We start from the raw sequence: 24441 nt of genomic DNA, 5'->3' as shown, positions 1-24441 counted from the left end.
GTTATCTCGCTACACACTCTAAAAAAAAAAGGTGTGATCTTAGTCTTTTTGGGGGGTAGACTGCTTGTCGCTGAGCTAACACCTTTTTGGGGTAAGGTTACGCTGTGTCTTGGAAGACTAAGTATTTATACCATTGCATGTAGTGTAACATTACGCTTCTGGTAGCATAAACTTGCACCTTCACAAGCAGTGTAACTGTATTCTACCTAGGCATAACGTTGCACCTTTCATAAAGGCCTATGTTTTAGTCTGTCGATGGCATAAGCATACCCTTGCATCAAAGGTGCAAGTTTGCACCTTGACAACGTAAGCTTATCCTGTATGTACAGGTGCAATGTTACCATTTTAGAGTATAAATTTATATTACGACAAAGAACGCAAAGTTTTGCACCTTTATGGTGTAAGCTTATACCACCAGGAGAAGGATAACGTTGCCCTCCAAGCAGTTTAAAGTAATGCCATATTACATAGGGTATCTAAGCATCATCTTGTGGTATATATATGCTATCCACACAAGAGTACTATTACCAATCTGCATCGTAAACTTGGTCACTGGAAGCAGGAATAAAGCTAACCAATACATTTCAAGATTTTCTGGAAGGAAAGATTATGTTGAAACATTGCAATATCTTTGTGTCGTCTGGAGTGTGACAGTGAGCAATGTTTCAGGTGAGGTAGGCTGTGTCATGTTGTATTCAAGCCGTAAGTTATGTTGCAGAGTGAACAAAAAGAATTTACAGAACAATCGGTTAAGATAACATACCATGGTGTTTATTTTACCTCATTATACACCGAAGTTGCAGCAAGGGACTGGATAATCTTCTCCGCACAGTCAGGGCAGGGATGTACCACGTATTTGACCTGCATAGAAAAGAGAACTTGTAATCAGTTACTCACGAAGAAAGTCTCACAAAACATGCTTATGGAGTAATTAATTCACATATAAAAATAACACTGCACAAAGGGCAAGTAAAAAGGAAGACAGATGGAAATAGTGCACCAGTACAGGCTTCCAAGTGTTTATATAATGAGAATTGTGAAATCCCACAATATATAGATCAATGAAAATTCTCCAAATCTGAGCTTTACCTGTGCCACTAACACACACATAGAGAACTAGCACATTGCAATCTCAGAAAAAATTGACAATATGCTTAATAAGACACAATATACAATGAGACATATTCTTGTTAGGAGCAGGGTCAAGCCATAGGCATCACTGATGTTGGACTACCCAGAGGGTTATTTAAAGAAATATGAATGAAAACATATTGATAAAATAGAAGCTAGCCTAATAAAGGCAAAAGATGTGATTTAAAAAACCCCTCCCTCTACTCGTTCATATGTGCAGTTCTCCTTTTTTTTTATCATTAGCTTTTTATGTTAAACTTCGTTTTATCACCTTCACTTTCACCTTTGTTGTTTGCTGGTTTCCACTCCAACACCCAAACATTATAGTTTGCTTTCACACCTGACCATACCAGTGGTCTTGTTTCTAGTCACTATGGTCTCACCCTCCTAGAAAACACTGTCTCTGGTCCTTCATGACATTATCTTATGTTGCCTATAGTGTTAATGTTTTCCTGAGACTGCACTGTCTTTAGTCATCTGATCATCCATCACAAGTGACAACTGCAAATCTCTTCTTCTTCTTTTTTTTTGGGGGGGGGGGAGGAGGGATGGGGGGAGGTTCTTTTGTTCTTGCATTCGTTGTCATTTCTCATGAATATAACGAATGAAGCTTGTTCCTGCAGAGCTTGCTCCTGCAGGGGTATGTCTAAGGCCATTCTATTGTTTCTGCCTTTAGTGCAGTTTACATTCCTGGAAAAAGGCATGAATATACCACAGAGGCTATGCCTTATAAAATGCGGGATACCACTTCTGAAAGATGGAACATTTCATGCTAAAAGAGCAATGATAGCAAGGCACATCCAAAGCACCTTCTGCACATGTGCATTACTGCAGTGATGTCACAGATGCAGAATTATGTAAAGCATGACAATAAAATGCAACTTTTACATAAGTTCATTGCTAGTTTCACACCACACATCAGCTTATGCCGATGCCAAAAACTTCTCGAGACTGCCATTTCACTTCAAAACTACATTATCTTGCTCAGGAGGCAAAAAACAATACACTTCAATACCCCTATAATTCCTTGAACAAACCACAAAGCTTGAGATTCTATGTATTGCTGTTTCATGTATTGCTCGCAGCACATGCAGCAGGAATAAAACTTCTCATAAACTGCAATTTGCCAGAACTGTCAACTGCTTATCTCTTTAGATGCCTAACTAATGAAATTGTAAATGCTGACCAATATTATACAAGAATGATTATTAAATGTGTTTACAACAAATTTCTCGAAGATTATGTTCTTTACCTTTACAGATTGCAAATCATAAACTATGAAGAGACACCCGTGCAGTCTCTGCCCGGTGGGTTGTGCAGCAATGTGGACTTTGGGTACCTGGTACAGCTTCAGGATTAGACTTAATTATCTATTCTTTTTGTTTATAAGAGGCAATATGAAAACTGCAAAATTGAAGGCTATTAATGAGTGAGCCTAGGCCTAAAACCCTCCTAATCATCTATGTGGTCTAACATAATGAGCATCAAAAATATTCCTTTAAAAGCTTTGTAAGTTGGTTTTTCCACATTACATAACTAAAAAAAAGGGTGTTGCTGACATTTCTTATTCAGATAATATAGACATATTTTGTGTTTTTGATGATGCAGAAGAAGCTAACATGATTCTGGCAACAATACCAAGTGCAGCAACATTTTTTACATGCAATGTGGGAAAGCAAGACAATAGTTTTCAAATACGCCTTTCCTTGTTCAGTATTTTGAACTACATTGCTCTTTCAGAAAATTTAAGAACTGGGCTCACCTATAATATTGGGGACCCTCATTTCTGGTATATAATACTGTCCCCTAAAATTAAAATGCAAAAGTTAAGTCAATTTTGGTTGATTAGCCATTCAACCATTATCCTCTACCACAGACATGTCCACTGTGCTGCACAATCCAGTTCTAATTGTACTGCAAATTTCATTTCATTCATTCTCCCTTTATAGGCCCATAGACATGACATAAGGGGTGGGGGCATATATATATATATATATATATATATATATATGTTAAATGGTAGTGGTGGAACACAAGGAAAATACGCTGAGTACAAATGGCACAAAACAATATAAAGAACACAAAAGAAACAATAAAGCTGAAAGTGCTAAAATACCGTCCATTACATATCACCTGCAGTACTTCATTTTTAGTTTCATTCTATTGTGGACATACCTAGCAACATAAGAGCATGTGAGTTGTTGAAAATTACACCCATCAGAGAACATAACCTTACTGCTGAGAACCAAGTGCAAACAATTTAAATATTAGGTTTTGACGAAAAAAAGAAAAGAGGCATACATTAACAGCTCACTCAATAAAAAGAAGTCAACATGTTCAGATCGATTACATACTGAAAAAATTCCTCCCTTGCTAACTTGCTCAATAGCACTGAATGGTTCCAAAATCAATGTAATGCCAGGGCTATTGCTCCTCAGCATCGAAAAATATGCTCTTTGATAGACATAAAGCAACAATGAACAGACCACAATGCCACAGCTATGTCGAAAAATACATACCACACAAATCTTGCCGTAAGTAGTCGTCCAGCGCTGAAGAAAGCAGGTTGATCTTTAGAAGCAGGAGTAACAGCACTTCTACACCGTATTCCTCCTACTGGCAGGTACGCTGCAGCAAAGGTATCATTCATAACATTAGCATGATACTTGTAACTAGTACATACATAACTATAGTACAAAAAATAATGGCACCACACATGCCACAACAATGACTCAAATATTTTGACAATGAGCTTAAGAGCTACAACTCCTGTTCCTAGATATATCTGTAACAATATCTGCCACCTCTTTACAGTCGAAATAACTGCTTAAATAAACTAGAATAGCAGATTTATGACAAACTGCTAGCACAATGACAATACACATTAACTTCAATGAGGGAATGTCTCAGTACCAGTGAATTGTAGTAATGAGTATAACACAATGTCTGACAACAGAAACTACAGAAGGAAAAGAATGTGTTGTTATTGGTCAGGCATAGCCTCCTTTCTATGGGTCAGGAGGCTGAAAAGTTCAGAATGGAAATAGCTGAGTAGAAACTATAGCAAATCCCCAAATGAAAAATATTAGTGATATAAAAATTTTCCTTAGCTCGCTAACGAAAATTAGCACATTTAATCAAAATAGCTGTTTGGGCCAGTTGGTTCATACTTACACCCTAAAAGACCAGCGAAAAAAAAAAGAAAACAGGTACAAAGGAACACAAAACGTATTTCAGTGCCCGTCCTGTCATTTTTTGTTCCTTTGTCCCCGTAATTATTATTTTTTTTGCGCTGGTCTTTTTATGTACCGATTACAAAAAGAAAGTCAGTCTTAAAGCAGAGAAGGGGTGACACATGGTTTGCTTCAATGCTGAAGACATCTGATCACCAGCTAACCCAGATTTTTCACTTGTTAAGTGATTTGATCGAGTCCAATATTTATTATCAGTTTTTAACATAAGTGATCAGCAAGTTAAATAACACCATTTACTCGCACACGCCCTCAAACACAATGAAACTCAATTGATAAGTCACTGTCTGGGCGTGCACCATATTGCACGGCATGAGCGAAAATGGCAACACGCAAGGAGACACACACATGGCACGCGACATAAATATTCTCCGACGAGAATCCCAAGCAGTATACATTGAGGCAGATGTCAGTGATCAGCAATATGTGCCACAAAAGTGCGCGTGTCAATTTAAACGCCCCTTTCTGGACGGAAACAATGCTTTGGACTTACCAGCACGGATAGCAGAGACCAGTTTCAAATTCTTTGAAGAAACGACAGTCTACGTTCTTGCGCAGACGAGACGAAGGACTTGAGCCTGCAGCGAAAAAAAAAAAAAGCGTGAGAAATGTCTTTCCTGCACATTGCGTCACTGCGACAGTATACATGTACAGTACTCACGGATTGAAATAGGACACTCGGAGCGCGTGGCCATCGCTGCATGCAAGGCAGTGTGGTAAACAACAGGCCGGCTTATTGGCGACCGGAAGGAGCAGTTCTGCTTTTTAGATGTTCTCCCCCTCGCGCTATACCACAATGCAGCACCTTGGTTCCATGAGCATCCACGGGCGGCGCTATATGCAGCGACGGCCACGCACTCCGAGTGTCTTATTTCAATCCGTGAGTACTGTACACGAATCGGCTCGGTCCCACCTCTGGTCTCGACGCCATCAGCTCAAAACTGCGGGGTTAAATCGGCGTTCTGAAAGCGTGACTTTAGGATATCAAGCGCGCTGCCTTCGAACGTACAAGTTGCTGGCAAAAGAACCGTAAACTTAACCCATCACCCTGCATGCTCTCCCGCATTTATGGCAACGTTCCCGTAAAGCAGCAACAACAGACGATCAAAATCGATTGTGGGCAGCGAGCAAAAATAATGCGGCATGCAAACACGTCAATGCGTATCACCGGGACTGCATTAGCGCTCGTCGACGCATACTTTCGACCGCGGGATATGCTTGTGAGCGTCGTAGACGACTAAAAATGCACCATTAACATCCCGCAAAAAGGTCGTGACCATCTAAAAATTTTGGGATGCGCCGCTCCTCCAGTCTGAACTAAGGGAGTGGTATGCTCAGGTTGGGATCCAAGACGTCGTGCTCAGAGGCCGTTTCACAGACAAACAAGCAGCGTCGCGGACGTAAGCAATAACAAAATATGTTCAGGCCAAGTTAAATAGCAGAGAAAAACACGTAAAACGAAATGTAAAACGTCACTTACATGCGCGGCTGAAATTTGGCGCCAAGGATCCGTTGGAACGCCACCACCGCGACGACCAGCCATCCGCCGTTTCATTCCGAAGTTCACACTTTCACGAAGTCGTTTCATAGTGAGGCATCGATGAGCGCACTCGATGAAATAATCGCTGAGAGCAACCGAACTTTTCTAAAAACACAGATGAGTACCAACGACAAAGAGCACGAACGCTGACTCGTGCGGCAATCGCCGTCGTCGTCTTCTCGGACTAGCAGAGTCGCAGGGAACGCAGGCAGGCTCAAGCAACTACGAACACGTGACGCTGCGTTGAGAATAAAAGCAACAAAACTAAAAAGCAACTGCTTCGCTTCTCGTCTCACCACCACTCCCCCCTCACCTCCCCTTTCTCCCTGTTTTGCAGCGTACACACTTGTCTGTCCACCCTTGTTCTGAGTTCGGCCTTGCTCTCTCCACGGTCAAGCTCGCGTAGGAGTCAAAAGACGGGACGGGTGTCGGGGGGGGGGGGGTGAAGGGGGGAGGCACCGCTTTTTGTAAGAAGATAAGATGCTCCCAACTTTCGACGATTCCCCACCTCCTCCGGGGAAAAACGAGGGGTCCTTTTGTGGTAGCTCTTGAAAGGACATCGGACGGGAAGTAGGAACACAGCCGCACCCAGCTTGAAACCGGTTACCATCATAAAAAAAAAAAAGAAGAAACAAGCGGCAAACTTTTTTTTGCTTGAGCTGCAGGGACGAAATGGTGTAAAGTCATGCGAGAGAGACTAACGTCTTCCGTGCGGGTGATTGCGCAGGGTATATTTAAGCCATGCGGTTTCAGATAGCATAAATCCCGAAGTTACCCTCCTTTTACACTCTTTTTTTTTAGAGTGCACAACATCGGTACGGATCGCATAGAGTGTGTAGCGGTCAAGGTCCGCCTCGCTGGTACCGACACTTCTGTGGCATCAGTGTATGTTCGCCCCCTCTCCCAATGGGATGTACGCTTTTTAAACCGCCTCTCCGCATGCTTATCATCTGATAAAATTATCTGCGGGGACTTCAATGCCCATCACTCTGAATGGGGCTGCAACAACTGCACAAAGCAAGGCCGCGATCTGCTAGATGCAATTCGGGCGGGGGGTCTCACGATACTTAACGACGGCAGCCCCACCCGTGTTAGTCCGAGCACCACTCCCACTGCCATAGACCTAACTCTGGCATCACCGCGCTGCTCCTACAGCTGGAAAGCCAGTCCGGACACACAGGGCTCCGACCATTTGGGGATCGAGATAATTCCAAAGGATGCTCCCCCGCCAAGCAGAAAAGTCTATGCGGTTGTGCGGTGGTCACGATTCCGCGAACTTTCATCTAGGGAATGCGGAGACACTGACTTCTTCTCGCATATAGCCGAGTGCGCGCGGGCATGCTACCAAAATGTGCTCCGTTGCGTTTGGGGCCCCGGTCCCGGACATCAAACTCCTCAATGTACGTGCCGCCAGGCGCAGAGCACAACGCAGGGCCAGACGGACTGGCAAGGCAGAACATTGGACGATATATAACCGCTTAGACGCGGTTTGTCGCCGCCATGCGAAACGGCTACGCCGACGTAGCTGGGCTCGGCTCTGCAAATCACTTGACAACAATATCTCGCCAGCCAAAGGGTGGCGCATACTGAATGCGCTTCTTCGGCCTAGGACCCCCCACCACCCTGTCCTTGCTATAGCTGTTTCTAGGGGCATCACCAATGCCGATTTGGCTGAGGTCCTAGCTGACAGCTTTCTAGGCGCTAGGAGTGGGCAGTCAACGACGACACCGTCGCCACCAGTGCTCACTATTGTCCCAGCCCATCTCGCACCCGGTGTTCTAGCACTATGCACAGAGCAATTCTCAATGCGGGAACTCGAGGCCTGTATCGCGGGGAAGAAAACTAGAAGTGCGCCGGGTCCCGACGGCGTCACGTATCAAATGCTAAAAAACCTGGACACCAATGAACGGTACCGTTTGCTCAGCAGCTATAATGCCATATTTAGGGACGGCAACCTTCCTGAAATGTGGCTAACAGCAACTGTCATACCGATTCATAAGAAAGGGAAGCCGACGAATAATTTAAAGGCATATAGACCTGTCTCGCTCACATGTGCACCTTGCAAAGTCATGGAAGCAATGGCGCTCAAAAGACTGCAATGGATCGCAGACGCAACCCAAGCCCTCGCACCGGAGCAGAGCGGATTCCGAAATTCCCGCTCTACTATCGACGCCATCGCAGATGTTGCGGCTTTTTTGGAGCAGGCGAAACATAATAAGGAGGCCGCTTACCTCTTATTATTGGATGTACAGAGTGCCTTCGACTGCCTGTCACATGAGTCCATACTCGCGGCAGTGCGTTCAATGGGCGTGACGGGCAATCTGTACAACTTTGTAAAGGCTTTTCTTTCTGGGCGCACATTTCGTGTCAAGGCCGGCGGACATTTCAGCGCTCCCCGTCCGATCACTGCTGGTGTGCCGCAAGGCAGCGTACTCAGCCCGTTTTTATTTAATTTAGTCATGGCTAAACTCCCCTCACTTATACCGAGTATTTGCACATCTCCAGTTCGCGCATGTTTATACGCCGACGATATTGCACTTTTTTGCCGCGGCCCCACGCTCCAAGGGCGAACCGTTCGAGCAAATTTGCAACATGCTCTCAATATAACACAAGACTTCCTTAAATCTGTCGGGCTGGCACTATCTGTCAACAAAACGGTAGCTCTGGTCTTCCAACCACGCTCTGCAGCAAGAAGCCTTATTCCCCCCCTCCAGCTAAACGGAGAGGCTATTTCATGGAAGAAAACAGCCAAATACCTTGGCCTGACATTCGACTACCTACTAAATTGGCAACCAGCGGTTAAACAACTTAGGAAGGAGGCCGGGCAAGTTCTCGCGGCAGCCTCTAAACTCATGGCCAAAGGCGACGGCTGCTCCCCTCTGCTGGCTCTTCGCTTCTATGAGGGCATCGCCGTAGCCAAGTTTCTTTACGCTCTCCCGTACTTAGACATTCGCCCACGACTATGGGATTCCATAGACGGCGACCACCGCAGCGCTATCAGGCGTTTTTTGCGGCTCCCCAGCTATTCCCAAGTCGCGGCAACCTATGCTGAGGCAGCGGCGTGGCCAGTTTCTTTGCGAGCGGAACGCGCGGCACTGAACGCAATCGAACGCATTAGAAGGGCGCCTGGAACAGGGCCCCTTATAGCGCGCCTCAAAGCGGCGCCAGAGTCCAAGATGGGGCGCGTGCTTAACCTCTTCGACGCACACATTGCTGAGCCTCCTCCCCGAGCTCCCATGCCCACACCACCGCATCGCTACTGCTCCCTGAATGTCAGGCTCAGCATTCCGGGCATTAAGAGCAAGCGCAGCACCCCTGTCTGCGCTTTAAGGCAGGAAACCGCGGCAATAATCTACGAGGAATTCAGCGGTAAAACGCTTCTATACACCGACGGTTCCGTCTCGCGCGACGGCGCTTCTGCAACAGCGGCGTGCATTGTCCCAGCTCTAAACTTGAGCAGGCAGTGCAAAATCCCCTATCGCGCGTCCTCCACAATTGCAGAGCTAGCGGCCCTGCATTTGGCGGCGGATATTATCCTCGAAAGACAGGATATTAGCGACGCTGCCATCCTAACCGATTCTCGCGCTGCTCTTATGCAGCTGAAGAATGACAGGCCACTGCCAGCAACTCGCTCACTGGAGGCGAAAATCCGCGCAGCGGAAGCCTACGGCAAAAGCGTCTGCCTGCAATGGCTCCCCTCCCACGTTGGGATTGCAGGCAACGAAGCAGCAGACGAACTGGCCAAACGGGCGCATAACAGCAATGCCCCCGATTCTAACGCGATCACACGCTTTGATGTGGCGCGTCTAAGCATATTCTACAGGGCCAAACAGAAGCACCCTGATAGCCGCGTCGCCTCAGGCAATGCGCCACGGGTCCTGCATCACGCGGATTACGACGCCACTGAGCGATCGAGCATCCTCAAGATGCGAATTGGATGTGTTTGGACGGCAGAGCGCCTGAGCAGACTACGGGGAATCGGCTCCGCTCTATGTCAGGATTGCGGAGCAGTGGAAACACTCTCGCATCTGCTATGTGATTGTCCCGCACTGGACGCACACAGGCGTACTCTTCAGGATGCCCTCGGCAAACTCGGGATGCCGTCGGCTTCCTCAAACGATATTTTATTCCCTAAGGCATCGCGAGAAAAAACGCGACGCGTACACGGCTATGTCCTCAAATTCGCCGAGGACGCGCGCATTCTTGCGCGGCTGTAAAGCCATGTTTACCTTTTTTTTTTTTTTAAATCTATCCTACTGTTTTTTTTTGTTTTTTTTTGTATTTTCTACTTTGTCTTACTATTCTCTGTCCTACTCATCTATTTCCAACTGAAATGCACACCTTGTGCCTCTACCACGCGTCCCAACGCGTGCTCTAAGCCCGCTTTACGCCGGCTCCAGCATTCTGGCGACCTCCCTCGCCCCTCGGGGATTGGCGCTCTCAACGAGCCAATCAGCTCTTGCGCTCCCCATAGGTCCGCGCGCCGGTCATTCGGCCGTCGGCTCTTCCGCAAAAAAAAAAAAAAAAAAAAAAATTATAATGCGTCGCAGAAATAGGCAGCTAAAAGCAACGCAAAATGCTGATTAAAGATGTCGGATTCGCCGCATGCGTTCTGTAAGTATTCCTTTAATCTTCGCGCGCGCTTCGCGCGCGCTCGCTGTTCGTCGCTCGCCTCTGAAGGGAGCGGCCGCACGCTCCGTTGCCTCCCGACCAGGCGCGCTTTCGGAACCTTCAGCGAGAGCGGACCTCCGTCGCTCGCTCCCTTCGATTTCGTGCGCTCCCGTGGTCGCCGCATTTCGCCTCCAGCTCTCGGCGCGTTCGGACGCGTGCGCGGCTCGCTCCGACGAGTACGCGCGCGCTCATCGCGCCGCTCGTTCCCCGGCCGTGCTCCTCGGCGCCGCGCTGCCTCGGAAGCCTCCCCTGTGCTTGTGACGCGTTGCGCGTGTGCTGTGTGAGTGCCGCGGGGCCCCTGTGTGCTCCCTCTGTGGATTTTCACCTGGATTAATTACCGAGAATTCCACCACTCGGATTTTCACCGTGGTCCACTGAGGGAGCGCATCGCCGCCGCCGGCCCCTTCGGGGTTGTGCCGGGCTTCCGGCTGCATGGTCCCGCCTTGCAGCTGGGACCAACTCTTTGTCCTACCGTCGCTTTCAAGGTGAGCTTAAGCGCACTAATTTGCGGTTTCGGCCGCTTTTTTCGCTTGTAGTTTTTTCAGGTTTTTGTTGCTATGGAGCAACATGCCGCTCGCCGCGGCGGTCCCCAACCGGTCCGCCGCCGTACTCGCAGCCTCGGCCGAGATCCGGCATCCTTTCGTGCCGACATCGAGTGCCATGTCCGGGGACAACTTGAAGACTTCTACGACAGTCTTCGGTTGCTGACAACCCCCTCCATTGAGGAGTCCCGTCGCAACCTTGTCCCCCCTCCTGCCTCAGGGCCTCCACCGCCCCAGGTCTCTTCATCTCCGACCGGTAGCCGCAGCCCATCCCCCCCTGTGACCCGGTTGAGAGCGGCGCAATTCCTGAAGGATCCTGCCGACAACCCACCTCCCAAGCCTCAGCGCAAAGGAAAGGCCAAGCGCCAACAGCGCAAAGTCACCGACGATGCTGCTGCGACAGCCGAGTCGTCCGACTCGTGCCGATCACCTGTTTTGCTCCCTACCGGACAGCCAGAGGCGTCTCTCCAGGCACTCGAGGCTGTCATATCTGGTGAGAGCAACACTTCATCTACTTCCTTTCCAGCTGGAAAAGAAGACCTTGCCTCCCAGCTCAAGGCACTGGACGAGGTACTCGCAACTGCGAGCCGCCTCCGCAAGCCTCGTTCCTCCGGACCCTCGCAAGAGCTCACTTCCCAAGGTGAAGTAACTCTGCATAACTCCTTTGCAGCCTTAGGCGAGGATCTTGAACATCAAGATTCTGACAAGACCGCTGCCCTACCATCCTCCGGTTCGCCTCCGGAGGTTCCCTGGTTTACCTCCTCTGATTTAACTCAGGACCAGGCTAACTCCACCACGGCACAACAGCCTTCCCGCTCCAACCATCCGGCTCCTGATCGCGATCGGGATACCGGTGGTTGGACTACGGTCACACGCCGAATCAACCGCCCCAAGGTGACTCGTGTGGCCACGGTGCTGTTCACCCCTCGAGAGAAGAACACTTCTTTCAGGGCAACCATCAAGGAACACATGAGTGCCTATCGGTATGGCCAGCCAGGGGTCATCGAGGTCCGGCTCAACCGGAAACGAAACATCGTGGCTGCTGATGTGTCATCCCAGGAAGCCCGCGATCACCTCCTGACCCTCAAGTCCCTCCTCGATATTCCCGTTCGCTCGTTCGAGGCTTCCCGCATGGACTTCCATGTGGGCACTATCTTCGGCGTCGATCGCGAGGTCCGGGAACAGGACATTGCCGAGGGCATTGAGGCTGATGTTGAGATACTCGGCGTCCGTCGTCGAGGCCACCCTGTTTCCGTCCGCTTCGCTGCCCCTCCACCTAACCATGTCTACATCAATGGGATGAAGTTTGCTGTTCGACCACTGAAAGCTCGTCCCCTCCAGTGCACCCGCTGCGGAGCCTTTAATCATGTCTCCGCCGCTTGCACCAGGCCTGATCGCTGCTCCATCTGCGGCGGATCACACCACACTCGGAAGTGCACTTCTAGCACTCCCAAGTGTTTTCATTGCGGAGGTCGGCACCGGGCTGCTGATCCCTCGTGTCCCAAGTGGCGACACCAACAGCAGCTAACCACGGCTCTCCGCAAGACAACAACACCTGAAGATCGGCGGCAAGTGCTCAACGAGCTCCGCCCTCTTCAGCCCACTGGGTCTGGGTCTACCCAGTTCGAATCCTACTCAAAGGCCCTCCAGTCACGGAGTCCCAAGCACCCCAGCGTACCAGCTAGGGAGCCCCCTCAGCAACCTGTGGCGGTGGATATCCAAGCCACACCCACTTTGGTAACCGAAGCGCTACGACTTGCTGTCCAAGCGCTCATGACCCAGCTCCCACCCAACTCTGGCGCTCGCCGATTGGGAGAAGCTGCTGCTCTCATTACTGGGAGCCCTACCACTCGCCATCATGGCCAGACGTAGGAACAGACGCAACCCTGTTCCCAGGAGACCGCGTGTCTTGCAGTGGAATACCAACTCCCTGCGAGTACGACACGCGGACCTCAAAGATTTAATCCTCCAGAAATCTCTGGAATTTTATGTCTTTGCTTTACAGGAGACCCGAGTCCCAGCGGAGAACCTCCGACTACCAGGATTCACCGGGTACTCTGGCCGCTCATGCTGTTCCAACCAGGACTGCAATGATGCCCCCTGCCTGGATCCTTCGCATCCACAACACAGGCCCCGCACAGCCATCTATGTGAGGAGTGACATACCCCACACACTGATGGATGTTGCCCAACCTGACCTAGGACAACTGGAGATCTGTGCCGTGCGCGTCCGTATGGGTGACACGGACACTACAGTTGCTTCAGTATATGTCCCTCCAGGAGTTCCTTGGGACCCCTCCTGCCTCATTGCCCTTCATTCCCGTCTAGGTAAGGATGTCCTTATCTGCGGGGATTTCAACTCCCACCACAGGGCATGGGGCAACCAGTCCAGCACCACCCGAGGCAAAAAGCTCTTGGACACCATCAATGCGGCTGGCCTTCGTTTCCTACAGCCTACCTCCCCAACCTTCATTCGGCCAGGGCGATCTTCTTTCATCGACCTGGCTCTCATCTCTGATGCCTGCCACTATTCGTGGGCCAGAGCACCTGACTCTTTGGGCTCGGATCATTTTCCCATCTTCCTTAACCCCTCTGTGAGGGGTAGGAGGAGGGAAAAGCTTTACCCCATTACCAAATGGGCCGAGTTCAGAGAACGAGTGAAAGACATCCCACTTGCAGGTGACTTCCTGGATTTTCTTGGACGTTGTGCCAAGAACTCCACAATCACCTGCGCAGTACCACTACATGCACCAGTCCCGGACCTACGTCTACTCGGACTTAGGGCCTCCAGACGAAGGGCTGAGCGAGTGGCCGAGCGCACCCACCATCCCGAACATTGGAAGGCCTTCCGCAGGATTGATGCTTGCTGCCGTCGTCAGGCCAATCGTCGTTCCCGGGAAAGCTGGGCCAGCATTTGCCGGTCCATACAGTCAGCCAGACAGTGCTCTGCTGCCTGGCGCATCCTCAAATCCCTTTTGCAGGTTGCCTCCAATCGACAACCTGTCCTGGGAGCAGCCATCGCAAGAGGCATTTCCTTTCAAGACTTGGCAGAGCAACTTGCCGACTTCCTTTCCAAGTCAGCCACGCCCCCCCCCCATCCGCTGGACTTCCAGTGGCGAATCCCCCTTCGCCCCTTCGGGCTACCCCTTCACCACCAGCAGCTTTGGCACAGACCATCTCTGCCCTCTGCAATGAACCCATTGCCCCTCATGAGCTTCAACGTGCCCTCAACCGCTCGAAGAAGAAATCAGCTCCTGGCGCTGACGGACTTACACTCCAGATGCTCCGTAATCTGGATGCCCCGGAGAAGAAGCGCCTCCTCGCAGTCTTCAACGACACATGGGACAGCAGCATACTACCGGACAACTGGAGAAATGCCATCGTTGTTCCCATCCTTAAGCCCCGTAAGCCGGCTAAACAACTATCCTCCTACCGTCCTGTATCTCTTACATCTGCAGCCTGCAAGACCATGGAGTTCATTGCCCTGGAACGACTCACATGGATCGCCAGAGCAACCAACTTCCTTCCAGAGATGCAGACAGGATTTCGGAAGCACCGCTGCACTGCAGACTCTATAGCAGATGTGGTCTCCACCCTTGAGGAAGCCAAATATGCGGGCGATATTGTCTTCCTGGTCCTTCTGGATGTCCAGTCCGCTTTTGACAACCTGCCCCATACCATCATTGAGCAGGCTCTGGATGCCCTTGGAGTGACTGGGAAACTGCGTAGCTTTGTCTCGGCGTTTCTCTCCAATCGCACCTTCCAAGTTCGAGTTGGGCAAACACTTAGCTCTCCTCGTCCTGTTACATCTGGGGTTCCCCAAGGATCAGTCCTCAGTCCTTGGCTGTTCAACCTCGTCCTAGCTGGCCTGCCGAAGTTCGTTCAGCAGATCAGAATCCACAAAGTTTCCTGCTCCATCTATGCAGATGACATAGCCCTCTGGATCCGAGCTCCAAAGAGACGTATTGTCTCCGCTAGGAAGGCTATGCAACAGGCACTGGACGGCGTCCAGTACTTCCTATCATCTAAAGGATTGACCCTCTCGGCTACTAAGTCTGAGGCCCTCGTCTACCATCCCAGAGGAGCACGGAGTTCCCGCCGTCTTGCAACTTTGCATACCGAAGGAACCCCTCTTCCATGGAAACGCCAGGTGAGATACCTAGGTCTCACAATTGACGACCGTCTCACCTGGATCCCAGCTGACAAAGCCCTCATTCCCCATCTCGATCGTGTGGGAAGAGCAGTCCAGCGTCTCCTTGCTAATGGCAATGGTTGCTCCTCCACTTGGGCAATCAAGCTCTTCGAGGCAGCGGCGACTTCGGTCATCCTATATGCCCTTCCCTTCGTTTCCCTTCGGTCGACTCGAGTCATTCGTCTCGACACGATTCGAAGGCGTTGGATTAGAAGATTCCTCGGAGTCCCTCAATCCTCACAGATTCCCGCTACCCTTGTGGAAGCTGGTATCTACCCTCTGGATCTTCTCCTCGCCCAGAGGGGACTGACCCACATTGATCGTCTCAGCCATGCTCCAGATGGTGCCTCACTCCTAGCACGGCTGCACAGAAAATCCCATTCTCGTATGGGTAAGCTGTATACAGTGTACAGAGAAATCATCGGTCCTGTCCCAGGTTTCTCAGTCCTACCCCCTCCACCCAATCGACCCCCAATTCCTGTCTTTTTGGATACGGATGGTCACACCAAACGTCACACCCCTGTAGCTGCCTTCCAGCAGACAACTGCAGCCCTCCTTGAGGAGTGTAGAGAATCTACACTCCTCTTTACGGATGGCTCGGTTCGACCCGCTACCTTCCAAGCAGCTGCTGCTATGACAGCACCGCAGCTAGACCAGTCTAGGTCCTGCCGCCTGTCATTCCCTGCCAGTTCAACAGCTGCTGAGCTGGCCGGTCTACACCTAGCCGCACAGTTCATCGCTTCCAGTGTCCCTCCTGGACCTGTGAATGTTCTGTGCGACTCCAGATCTGCTCTGCAGCTCCTGACTATCTACCACGGCACCAACCTCTCGGTGAACATTCTCCGAGCCCGTCTCCTAGCCCTTCAGGACTCGGGGTATCAACTGGCCCTACATTGGGTTCCAGGACATACTGGAGTCCAGGGCAATGAAGAGGCGGATGCCTTGGCCAAAGCGGCGCATGACAACGGCGCCCCAGTCACTGAGGCTGTCACACCTTTTGACTTTTCAAGACCCCTCTTGAGAAGGTCGATAAGGTCTTTCCATCCTGACCGTCGTATTGCCGCTGGTGAACATCTCCAACGGCTCTCTGACAAACTTTCACGGAAGGACAAATCCCTCCTCCTACGACTTCGAATAGGCTGCACGTGGACTCCGTCCCGCATGTATGCCTGTGGCCGAGCTCCCAGCCCAGCCTGTCCCTCTTGCGGCAATACTGGCACACTGGGACACTTGCTCCTCGTGTGTCCAGCCTCCGCTGGCCATCGCCAGAAACTTCTGAATGGCTATCGGAATCTTGGTCTCCCTGCTGATACCGAAGGGCAATTGCTCTTCCCATCTCGGAACCAACTTTCTGCTCACTGGCTCCTCCTGATTTATCTGGAGGAGTCTGGCCTCAGCTCTGTTCTGTAGGCCTGCATGGGCCCATAGTGCTTTGTGCGGAAATGGCGGCGACATAGGCGGCGTCAGCAACCTTCCCCTCCCCAACCTTCCCCTAAACCCAACTTCCCCTTCCCCCTGGTCACCAAGAGTGATGCCACAAAGATGGCCAACATAAGACGTGACCAGTACCCCCTCCCCAAAAATAAACCATAGTCACCACCACCACCACCACCGTCAGTCGCCTTTCAGCTCTCGGTGGGGGCGGGTGTGTGCGGCGCTCGCTCCGGCGAGCTCGTGCGCGCCCGCTCTCACCGAGCGCTCGCTCGCCTTCGCCTCCCTCCGGCGCTGGCTCGCCCTGCTCGCCCCGTCGCAACTTCCGTCCTCCGGTGCTCTGGTTGTTACCGGCGCACCTCCCTGGTCCTTTGGATCATCCCTGCTGGTTCTTCCAGCCCTCCAGCCGAAGCGGAGCCCGGACCCGTCTCCCAGCCCAACCCCCGACCCTTGGGCGTGCGAGTGCGTCCCGTGCTGCGGGCGTTGCCAGGTCTGTCCCTGCCAGCACACCCTCCTCCCTTGAGGAGTTATCGGTGCGGCCCCCTTTGACCTTGGTCTTCGCCTGTGGCGCACCGACGTCGCCCTCGCCCGAGGCGAGCCCCAGTGCTGGAACGGACTCGTGGTTCTTCGCCAAGGCTCCCTGCTGCTCCTTCGGGGGCACAGTCCTGCTGGCCCATGCCAGTTTCCCGCTGACCGCAAGGTTCGCGGGCCTCGGCGCATCCAGCGTCACCTGCCGCTTCTGCGGCCCTCCCTGCTGCTTCGGCAGCAATCCCGGGATCTTCCTGCTCTCGGGCCTCGACGCGCCGCCCTTCCCGGCGGTCCTTCCAGCGTCACCCGCCGCGCCTCAGCCTTGGCTGAGGTACCACTGCGGTCCCTTCCGCTGCCTCAAGGATTTCCCAAGAGACAGTGTCCCGTGTGCCTCTCGCGCACGGGCCTAGGAGTGCCATCTCCCGAGATGCCCCTACCCGCCGCGCCGCTGCCAAGGCAGCGGTTTGCCAGCGGTCCTCCCAACTGCCACCCGGACTTTCCGACGTGACAGCGCACTGCAGACCCTCTGCAGTCACCCCGGCGTCCTGATCTGTTACAGGAAAAGGACGCTTGCCGAGCAGCATGCTGCTCGCACCAAAGCCGAACCTGCACTGTGTGGTGACTTACCTGTGGTGGCTGTGCTTCTTCTGTGTGCTACCCGTTGGGCGCCCAGGATAGCCCTCTGTGTTCTGCGGACCTCGTCGCAGTGCTGCCGTTCTTCGGCCCCCGACTCTGCGGACTTCCTCGCGCGTCCTCCCCCCTCCCCTCCCTACCCTCCCCTATCCCATTCCCCTGGGCACCAAGAGTGCCGCCGCTAGCTCAGGCTGGCATACGTCGTGCCCAGTACCCCATCCCCCATCATCATAGTATCCACCACCACCACTTCGTGCGTGCGCTCCTGGCGCGGCTCTGCTCTTTTCCTTGTCTTTGCCCTCTTAGCCACGACCACCCCTTCTTTTTCTTTAATACCCATTCCCCGCATGGTGCAACGGCGGTGATTCCCTCAATAGAGGAGACAGTTGAAAGCACCACGTTACCCCCCTTTCTCCCATTCCAAACTAGAACATCAATCCTCCTCCTCCTCCAAACGCACTTTCTCGGCAGTGAAATACTGAATTGTCCCAGAGCTGTGGCTTACTGGCTCTATATTCCAAGAGGACAATTTATCCCACAAATGTGCGCACTGATGATTACAGAATATATACAGAATTAAAATGTCTTCGATGAAACACACAATTATTTTATCACACAATAAAAAAACGTTTTAATCAACCGTATCTAATTTAGCTACATGTAATTTCATCAGCCAAACATTACACAGCCAATGCCAAAAAGTTCTAAAGCAGAGGACAAGTTTTCCGCCTCCGTTTACTCGGTGCCGAATTGTCGTCTGTTTTTGCGCTATGTTAGGAGAATGGATGAAAGCACAGACACGTGAATTCACTATTAGAAATAGGTGTACTTTCTTTTGCAAGAAATATAAATGTTTTCTCAAAAGCATAAAACAAAAACCGCTAGAAACGCAGAAGACAAGATATTTCAAAGCAGGCGGCAATCTTCGCGCCTCTGTTGTGTGTGCCGCGTTGTTGTCTACATTTGCACGACGGAGTAGAGCCGCACGGTGGTGGTGCATGCTCGTATACTATAGGCAGGTCATTAATTTCGCATGAACTTTAAAGGGACACTAAAGACAGCCAAAGATGGTATGAAAATCTAATAAACTACATTTGGTGACACTTTCGCCGCATATCCGGCAGCAAAAAATCGAATAATTGCTGAGATATTGCGATAAGAAGTTGAGGTTTTTTCTTGTTCCCGCCGGTCGAATTCAAACTGTGGCCTCCAACTACGTAGTTGGAGTTGAGTGACGCACACTATGACGTAAGCAGAGACTCTGTGATAGCTAGCGAGCCGGCGCGGCCCGCGGCGTCGCATCCCTCAAGGGCCAACTTGGCAACGGCGAAATAAATAAAACGATGAAGGCAGAAATTTACCGAGCGATGGGCCCATAAAGGAAGAAAAAAACAGCGCTTGTAATGCACAATACTTTACATGTTTCTCAAGCTTTTGCGCTCCTTCTTGCACTGTGTATAAACAAACCGAGCCCTCGGTCATCGCAACGCTTCCTAACAAGTTTACATACAAATAAGATTTAGTTACCAGCAAAATATATCCTCGCTGCTGCGCTTGTCAGTTTTGGAGCTTCGTCGCACTTTTTTCCTTCAAGGTTTGTGCTACAGCTCCGTGTTCAGCGAAAATTACGCCCACGGTAGCAGAACATGACCGAAGGGCCGGCGCCACAACATTTGCCAGCGCTGTGAAATTCCACATGTTAAAATGATTCCAGTGCACAATATAGTGCGCATAGGCATCCAGAACATTAGAGAGCAGGCAGCATGCGCCGATGAGCAAGAAGTTGTAATCTTTAGACCGGCAGCAGTAACACTTTATTGTAAATGGGGTCATGACATAAAAACTAGAAATATTTCCAAGGTTCTTGTGGCGCAGCGTAGCTGAGCGGTTAGCGCCGAACGTTACGGAGCAAGCAGTGGCGAGTTCGAGTCTTGCCGCTTGTTTTTTTTTACAAATAGATTTTTTTTAACCTTTTGTAATGTATTTCTGGTGCTTCGTTATTTTTAGTTTTTACTTTTTACCCGAGGCCCTTTTTTTTCGCCGGGCGACGAGCGCAATATATCGACGCTCTCCTTGGTATGAGCGGTAAGTATGCCCCTTTTGTTTACGACGTCTGAAAATTGCACGTTGAAGGTCTTGTTGACGCAGTATATGTTGGTCAGATGTGCCATGATTTAGTGAACAATTGAGTGATAATGCGTTTTTCCTTCGGTACTTAGCATATGTATGCTTTTCGTGGCGTACGTAGCTGCAGTCAAGCGGTCAGGTCGCAGTCGAAGCGGCAACGGCGGCGATATGTTGGCGCAGAAGTGTGAACGAAGGAGTGTGTCGGCGGTAGCGGATTTCGCTCGCTCGTGTCTCCGAATGCTCAAATGGGAACCATCGAGGCGCATCTGCTGCCCCAAGCTCGTAATTCAGGCGCTGCAGGTTCAAACAAACTATCCGAGTGCGCACGAAATGCCTGAGCCGAAACATAACCAAAACTGAAGTGGGCGCCTGTGGCGCCTCCAAGTATATTTTTGTATTTGCCTTGCAACGTTTACGTCGTCTTTTCACCGTCGTTTACGTATGATAAAAGCGTATTATCATCTTTGAGAAAAAACGTACTACCGCATTCAAACATGCAACGTAATTCGCATTTGTCAGCCTCCGGGATCCCTAGCGCGTCACGTGATTTGTAGTTGCGAGCCTCGGCCGTTTGGCTGTGGTGGCGATACCTGTATTTCTGTTATTCTTCTTTACTACCTTATAACAGCTCTGTTTTCAGTAAGAGTAGTCTTTTTGTAATCAGGAACTGGCATTATATCGATGTAAACCCACTTCCTTTCTCTCTTTAGTGTCCCTTTAACGCGCAATATTTTCTTCCATGGAAGCTGACGAGCACTGTCCTGACATCCTAATCGGGCACCAAAAACGGGGACCACCGTTCGAGCCTCCAGGGGCACCAAGAAGAAAGAATAGCAAAGTCTCCGAGCATGACAGGGCCAGAATTCTCGAAGTGTCGAGGCGTGGAGGAGATGTGAAAAATTTGGCAGACGCGCAGGGCGTCAATTTAAAGACGGCGAGATCCATTGCAGCGAGCGATAGAGATGCGTTGAAGAAAGGCGGAACATAGAATAAATTCGGAAATACGGTAGTAACGGCTCTAAAGAATATTGTATATAACAACCCTGCTTTCACGCTAAAGCAAATAAAGCAAGCAATGGAAGAAGAATTGCCGGGAATCGCCATCAGCACACCACCAACGGTCTTCACCACCATAGCGATCGAGGCGGGGGAGATGAGTTCAATCCTCTTCCTGACCCCCCCCCCCCCCCCCCCCCTAACCCCATAACACCAAAGCTCCGCCCGAATAACAAGACAGAAGCAGAATCCACGGCCCAACAATGTCCCCCGCAGGCCAGCATCACGCCGTCGGCGACAGAAGGGTCTTTATCCGACCAGCCAGCAACTCCTAAAGCGCCGCCATCGCTGGATGACGCCGCTCAAGCAGTCCATACAAAGGAGCATGGCAACAACCCAGCTCCAGACGCCCAGGCAAGAGCAGGCACGTCCACCATGAACGCCCCACCCTTCCACACCCACCAAGGCACGAGCGAAGAGGCAAAGCGGATTCAAAACTCGCGCCTGAGCACGGACGCCGCCCCTGCTCAACAGAGTCGCCATCATGCACCCGAAAAAGACACATATGCGGCGCCGCTTCCCCGCGACGACGTCGAGGTCTCCTTTCCCCCTCTTCCAAAAGAAAAAGGCAACAACACAGCTCCAGAAGCCCAGGAAAGAGCAGGAACCACCAACAACAAAGCCACACCCCCGACAGCCAGAGAGGCACGAACGACAACCCAAAGGGAAAGCGGGTTCAAAATGCAAGCCTGAGAGCGGACCCCGCCCCTCCTCGTCAAAGCGGACATTATGCATCCAAAAAAAGCGCCCATGCAAATTCCGGGGACAAGGCCCCGCCCTCCAGCGACGCGGAGGCCTCCTTTTCCCCCCTCTCCTCTCCCACCGTGCAGCAACAGGCCGACCGGCCTCCTCCTCCCCCGGAGCAGCGGCTGCAGCGCCACCAGCGGCCGCATTCCATCGCGTCGTCTGCTACTGCTGCAAAACATCTCCTTGCACCGCCGGCTCGCTTCGCGGCGCCGAAACATCACCGGTCGCAACAGGCTGGCCCCAAAACGATCCTTATCCACCCGGTGGATCGACGGGCCAACTTTGTCCAGACGTCAAGGGATGCGATCGCCGCCGAGCTCTCCAAACAACCAGGAGTGGCGCACGTTCGCGTCAACATCAGGCGCAATGTGGCGGCGCTGTCGCGCACGGTCGAATGAAGTTTCGGGTGCACTTACATCAACACCTTTTGCCCCTAAATTTTCCAAAAAACTATATGTACCATTTTATGCAGCGTGCCTTTGAAAGCTGTAAGCAGGTATAGCGCGACCTGACGCTAGTGCATGGCAAACTGTTCAGTGGATATTCTGTCAACCGCTGACGTTTTCGTTTAGAGCAAAAGAGGCACTGACGAAAATTCATAGTGTTTTAAATCATGATTTAACACCGCTAGCAGAAAAGAAGGATTAGTGCAAAACACATTTGGTTCGGGCGGGAAAACTTAAAGGCAGAGAAACATTACCTCATATCACCGCTTTTTCAACTTTTCATTTCACGGCCACTACCACGGAAAGAGAGAGCGCGCCCCTGCATTTAGTCTGGCCGCCACACGGTAGAGTGAATAAAACTTCTGTACCGTGGAGCTTACAACCGAGGTCAGAAATAGCTACTGGCCTCTCACTATGGTCACCTTAGCAGCTGTACTTAACTTGCCTTGGCGGCAATCCTAGCGGCGTAAGTTGCCAACAACCAATAGGCACGTACAAGCACAGACGTAGCCGATTTGAAATGCAGCTTTATTTTCTGGGAGACATTGGTCTATGTGTAACTCGGCACTTTTTACAAATCTTCATGCAAAGCTGCCCGTATAAAAGTTATGGCGGTCGAAAGCAGCACACTCTACCCTTTGTATTTGCTGCATATATCGGGCAGCGTCGAGCAACAAACTGCGCCGAGGGTCCTTTTCAGCCATTCCGGGAGGGGTGGTTAGCACCAGGCCCCTCCGCTCGCTGAGGAAAGCTATGACTTCCGACTTGAACTTCGAAAACACTACCTATATTATAGGGTTGAAAAACGGGCTGTAAAGAGGCAGCCGCTTGATCGAGTGCATCTGACTAGCCGAGCTTGCTTCCGCACGACTGTGAGCTGGAGTGTTGTCGAAAATAAAAACCGCTTAAGAACCAGATTCACTTTCAACATGGGCTGATATGTTGCTCAAAATGTCATTGAACACGACCAAGTGAACCTTGTCGACGGCCGTCCAATGTATGACACCATTTGCTGACATGCAGGCGATGAAGAGTAAGGTTTGCTCCTTTGGTGCCAGTGGTCGTCTTCCCCGCAGGCTGTCCCATAACTGCACGGCCGAAGCTCCTTGAACACCGTATGTTATAGTTAGTCTCATCAACGTAAACCCTGCACAAGCAAGGTTCTTCACACTGCAGCCATTGCGCGTATGTTTTGCGGCTGCGTTTCACGTCGTCTCTATTGCAGTCTTGGCCTCTGAGTCACCAATTTCTAGGAGTATTCGTGCGAATCCAGTAGACGATCAACGCTACTTGTGTTGATGGCGATTCTCTTCAATCCTTCTTACACCGCTTGATTTATTTGCTTTAGCGTGAAAGCAGGGTTGTTATCCACAATATTCTTTAGAGCCGTTACTACCTCATTTCTTCGATGTTCCGCCTTTCTTCAGCGCTTCTTTATCACTCGCTGCAATGCAACTCGCAGTCTTTAAATTGATGCCCGCGTGTCTGCCAATTTTTTCACATTTCCTCCACGCCTAGACACTTAGAGAATTCTGGCCCTGTCATGCTCGGAAACTTTGCTGCTCTTTCTTCTTGGTGCACCTGGAGGCTTGAACGGTCCCCGTTTCCGGTGCCCGACTAGGATGTCAGAGCACTGCTCATCGGCTTCCATGGAAGAAAATAATGCGCGTTAAAGTTCATGCGAAATGAATGCAAGCATGTAGACTGCCATGTGCTTACAGTATACGAGTACGCACCATCACCGTCCAGCTCTAATCCATCGTGCAAATGCAGACGACAATGCGGCACACACAGAGGCGCCAAGATTGCCGCCTGCTATGAAATCTCTTGTTTTCTGCAAGATTTTTTTTATGCTCTTGAGAAAACATTTCTATTTGTTGCAAAAGAAAGTACACCTATTTCTAATAGTGAATTCACGTGTTTGTGATTTCGTCCGTGCTCCTAACGTGGCGCAAAAACAGACGAAAATTCAGTACCGAATAAACGAAGGCGCAAAACTTGCCGTTAGCTTGGGAAATTTTTGGCATTGGCTTTGTGATGTTTGGATGATAAAATTACATATAGCTGAATTAGGCATGGTTAATTAAATTTTTTTAATTGGGTGATAAAATATATGTGTCTTTTATCGAAGACATTTTAATTCTATA

At 50.6% G+C, this 24441-nt stretch overlaps 1 protein-coding gene and 1 long non-coding RNA gene across 2 annotated transcripts; one reads left to right on the top strand and one right to left on the bottom strand.

Annotated features, from left to right (window-relative positions):
• Window positions 1-534: 534 nt before the first annotated feature.
• On the bottom strand, window positions 535-6236 carry LOC146177164 (uncharacterized). The gene is made up of 4 exons (XR_014701268.1): window positions 5863-6236; window positions 4876-4960; window positions 3651-3759; window positions 535-861 (listed from the first exon to the last, which is right to left on the bottom strand). It is a non-coding gene; the product is annotated as an uncharacterized LOC146177164 (long non-coding RNA).
• Window positions 6237-8913: 2677 nt separating this feature from the next.
• Window positions 8914-22246, top strand: LOC146177163 (uncharacterized). The gene is made up of 7 exons (XM_084581475.1): window positions 8914-10137; window positions 11356-11606; window positions 12759-12872; window positions 15837-16565; window positions 17156-17452; window positions 21318-21746; window positions 21932-22246. Exons 1-7 carry the CDS (start codon window positions 9099-9101, stop codon window positions 22244-22246), a joined length of 3174 nt encoding a protein of 1057 aa, XP_084437601.1. The 5' UTR covers window positions 8914-9098.
• Window positions 22247-24441: the final 2195 nt, after the last annotated feature.

The sequence above is a fragment of the Amblyomma maculatum genome, chromosome 10 (assembly GCF_055883805.1).
Source record: "Amblyomma maculatum isolate TAMU_Amacu chromosome 10, ASM5588380v1, whole genome shotgun sequence".
In the NCBI taxonomy this organism is placed as follows: Eukaryota; Metazoa; Arthropoda; class Arachnida; order Ixodida; family Ixodidae; genus Amblyomma; species Amblyomma maculatum.
The sequence above is the reverse complement of the archived record's forward strand: the minus strand, read 5'-3'. Positions and strand labels throughout refer to the sequence as shown.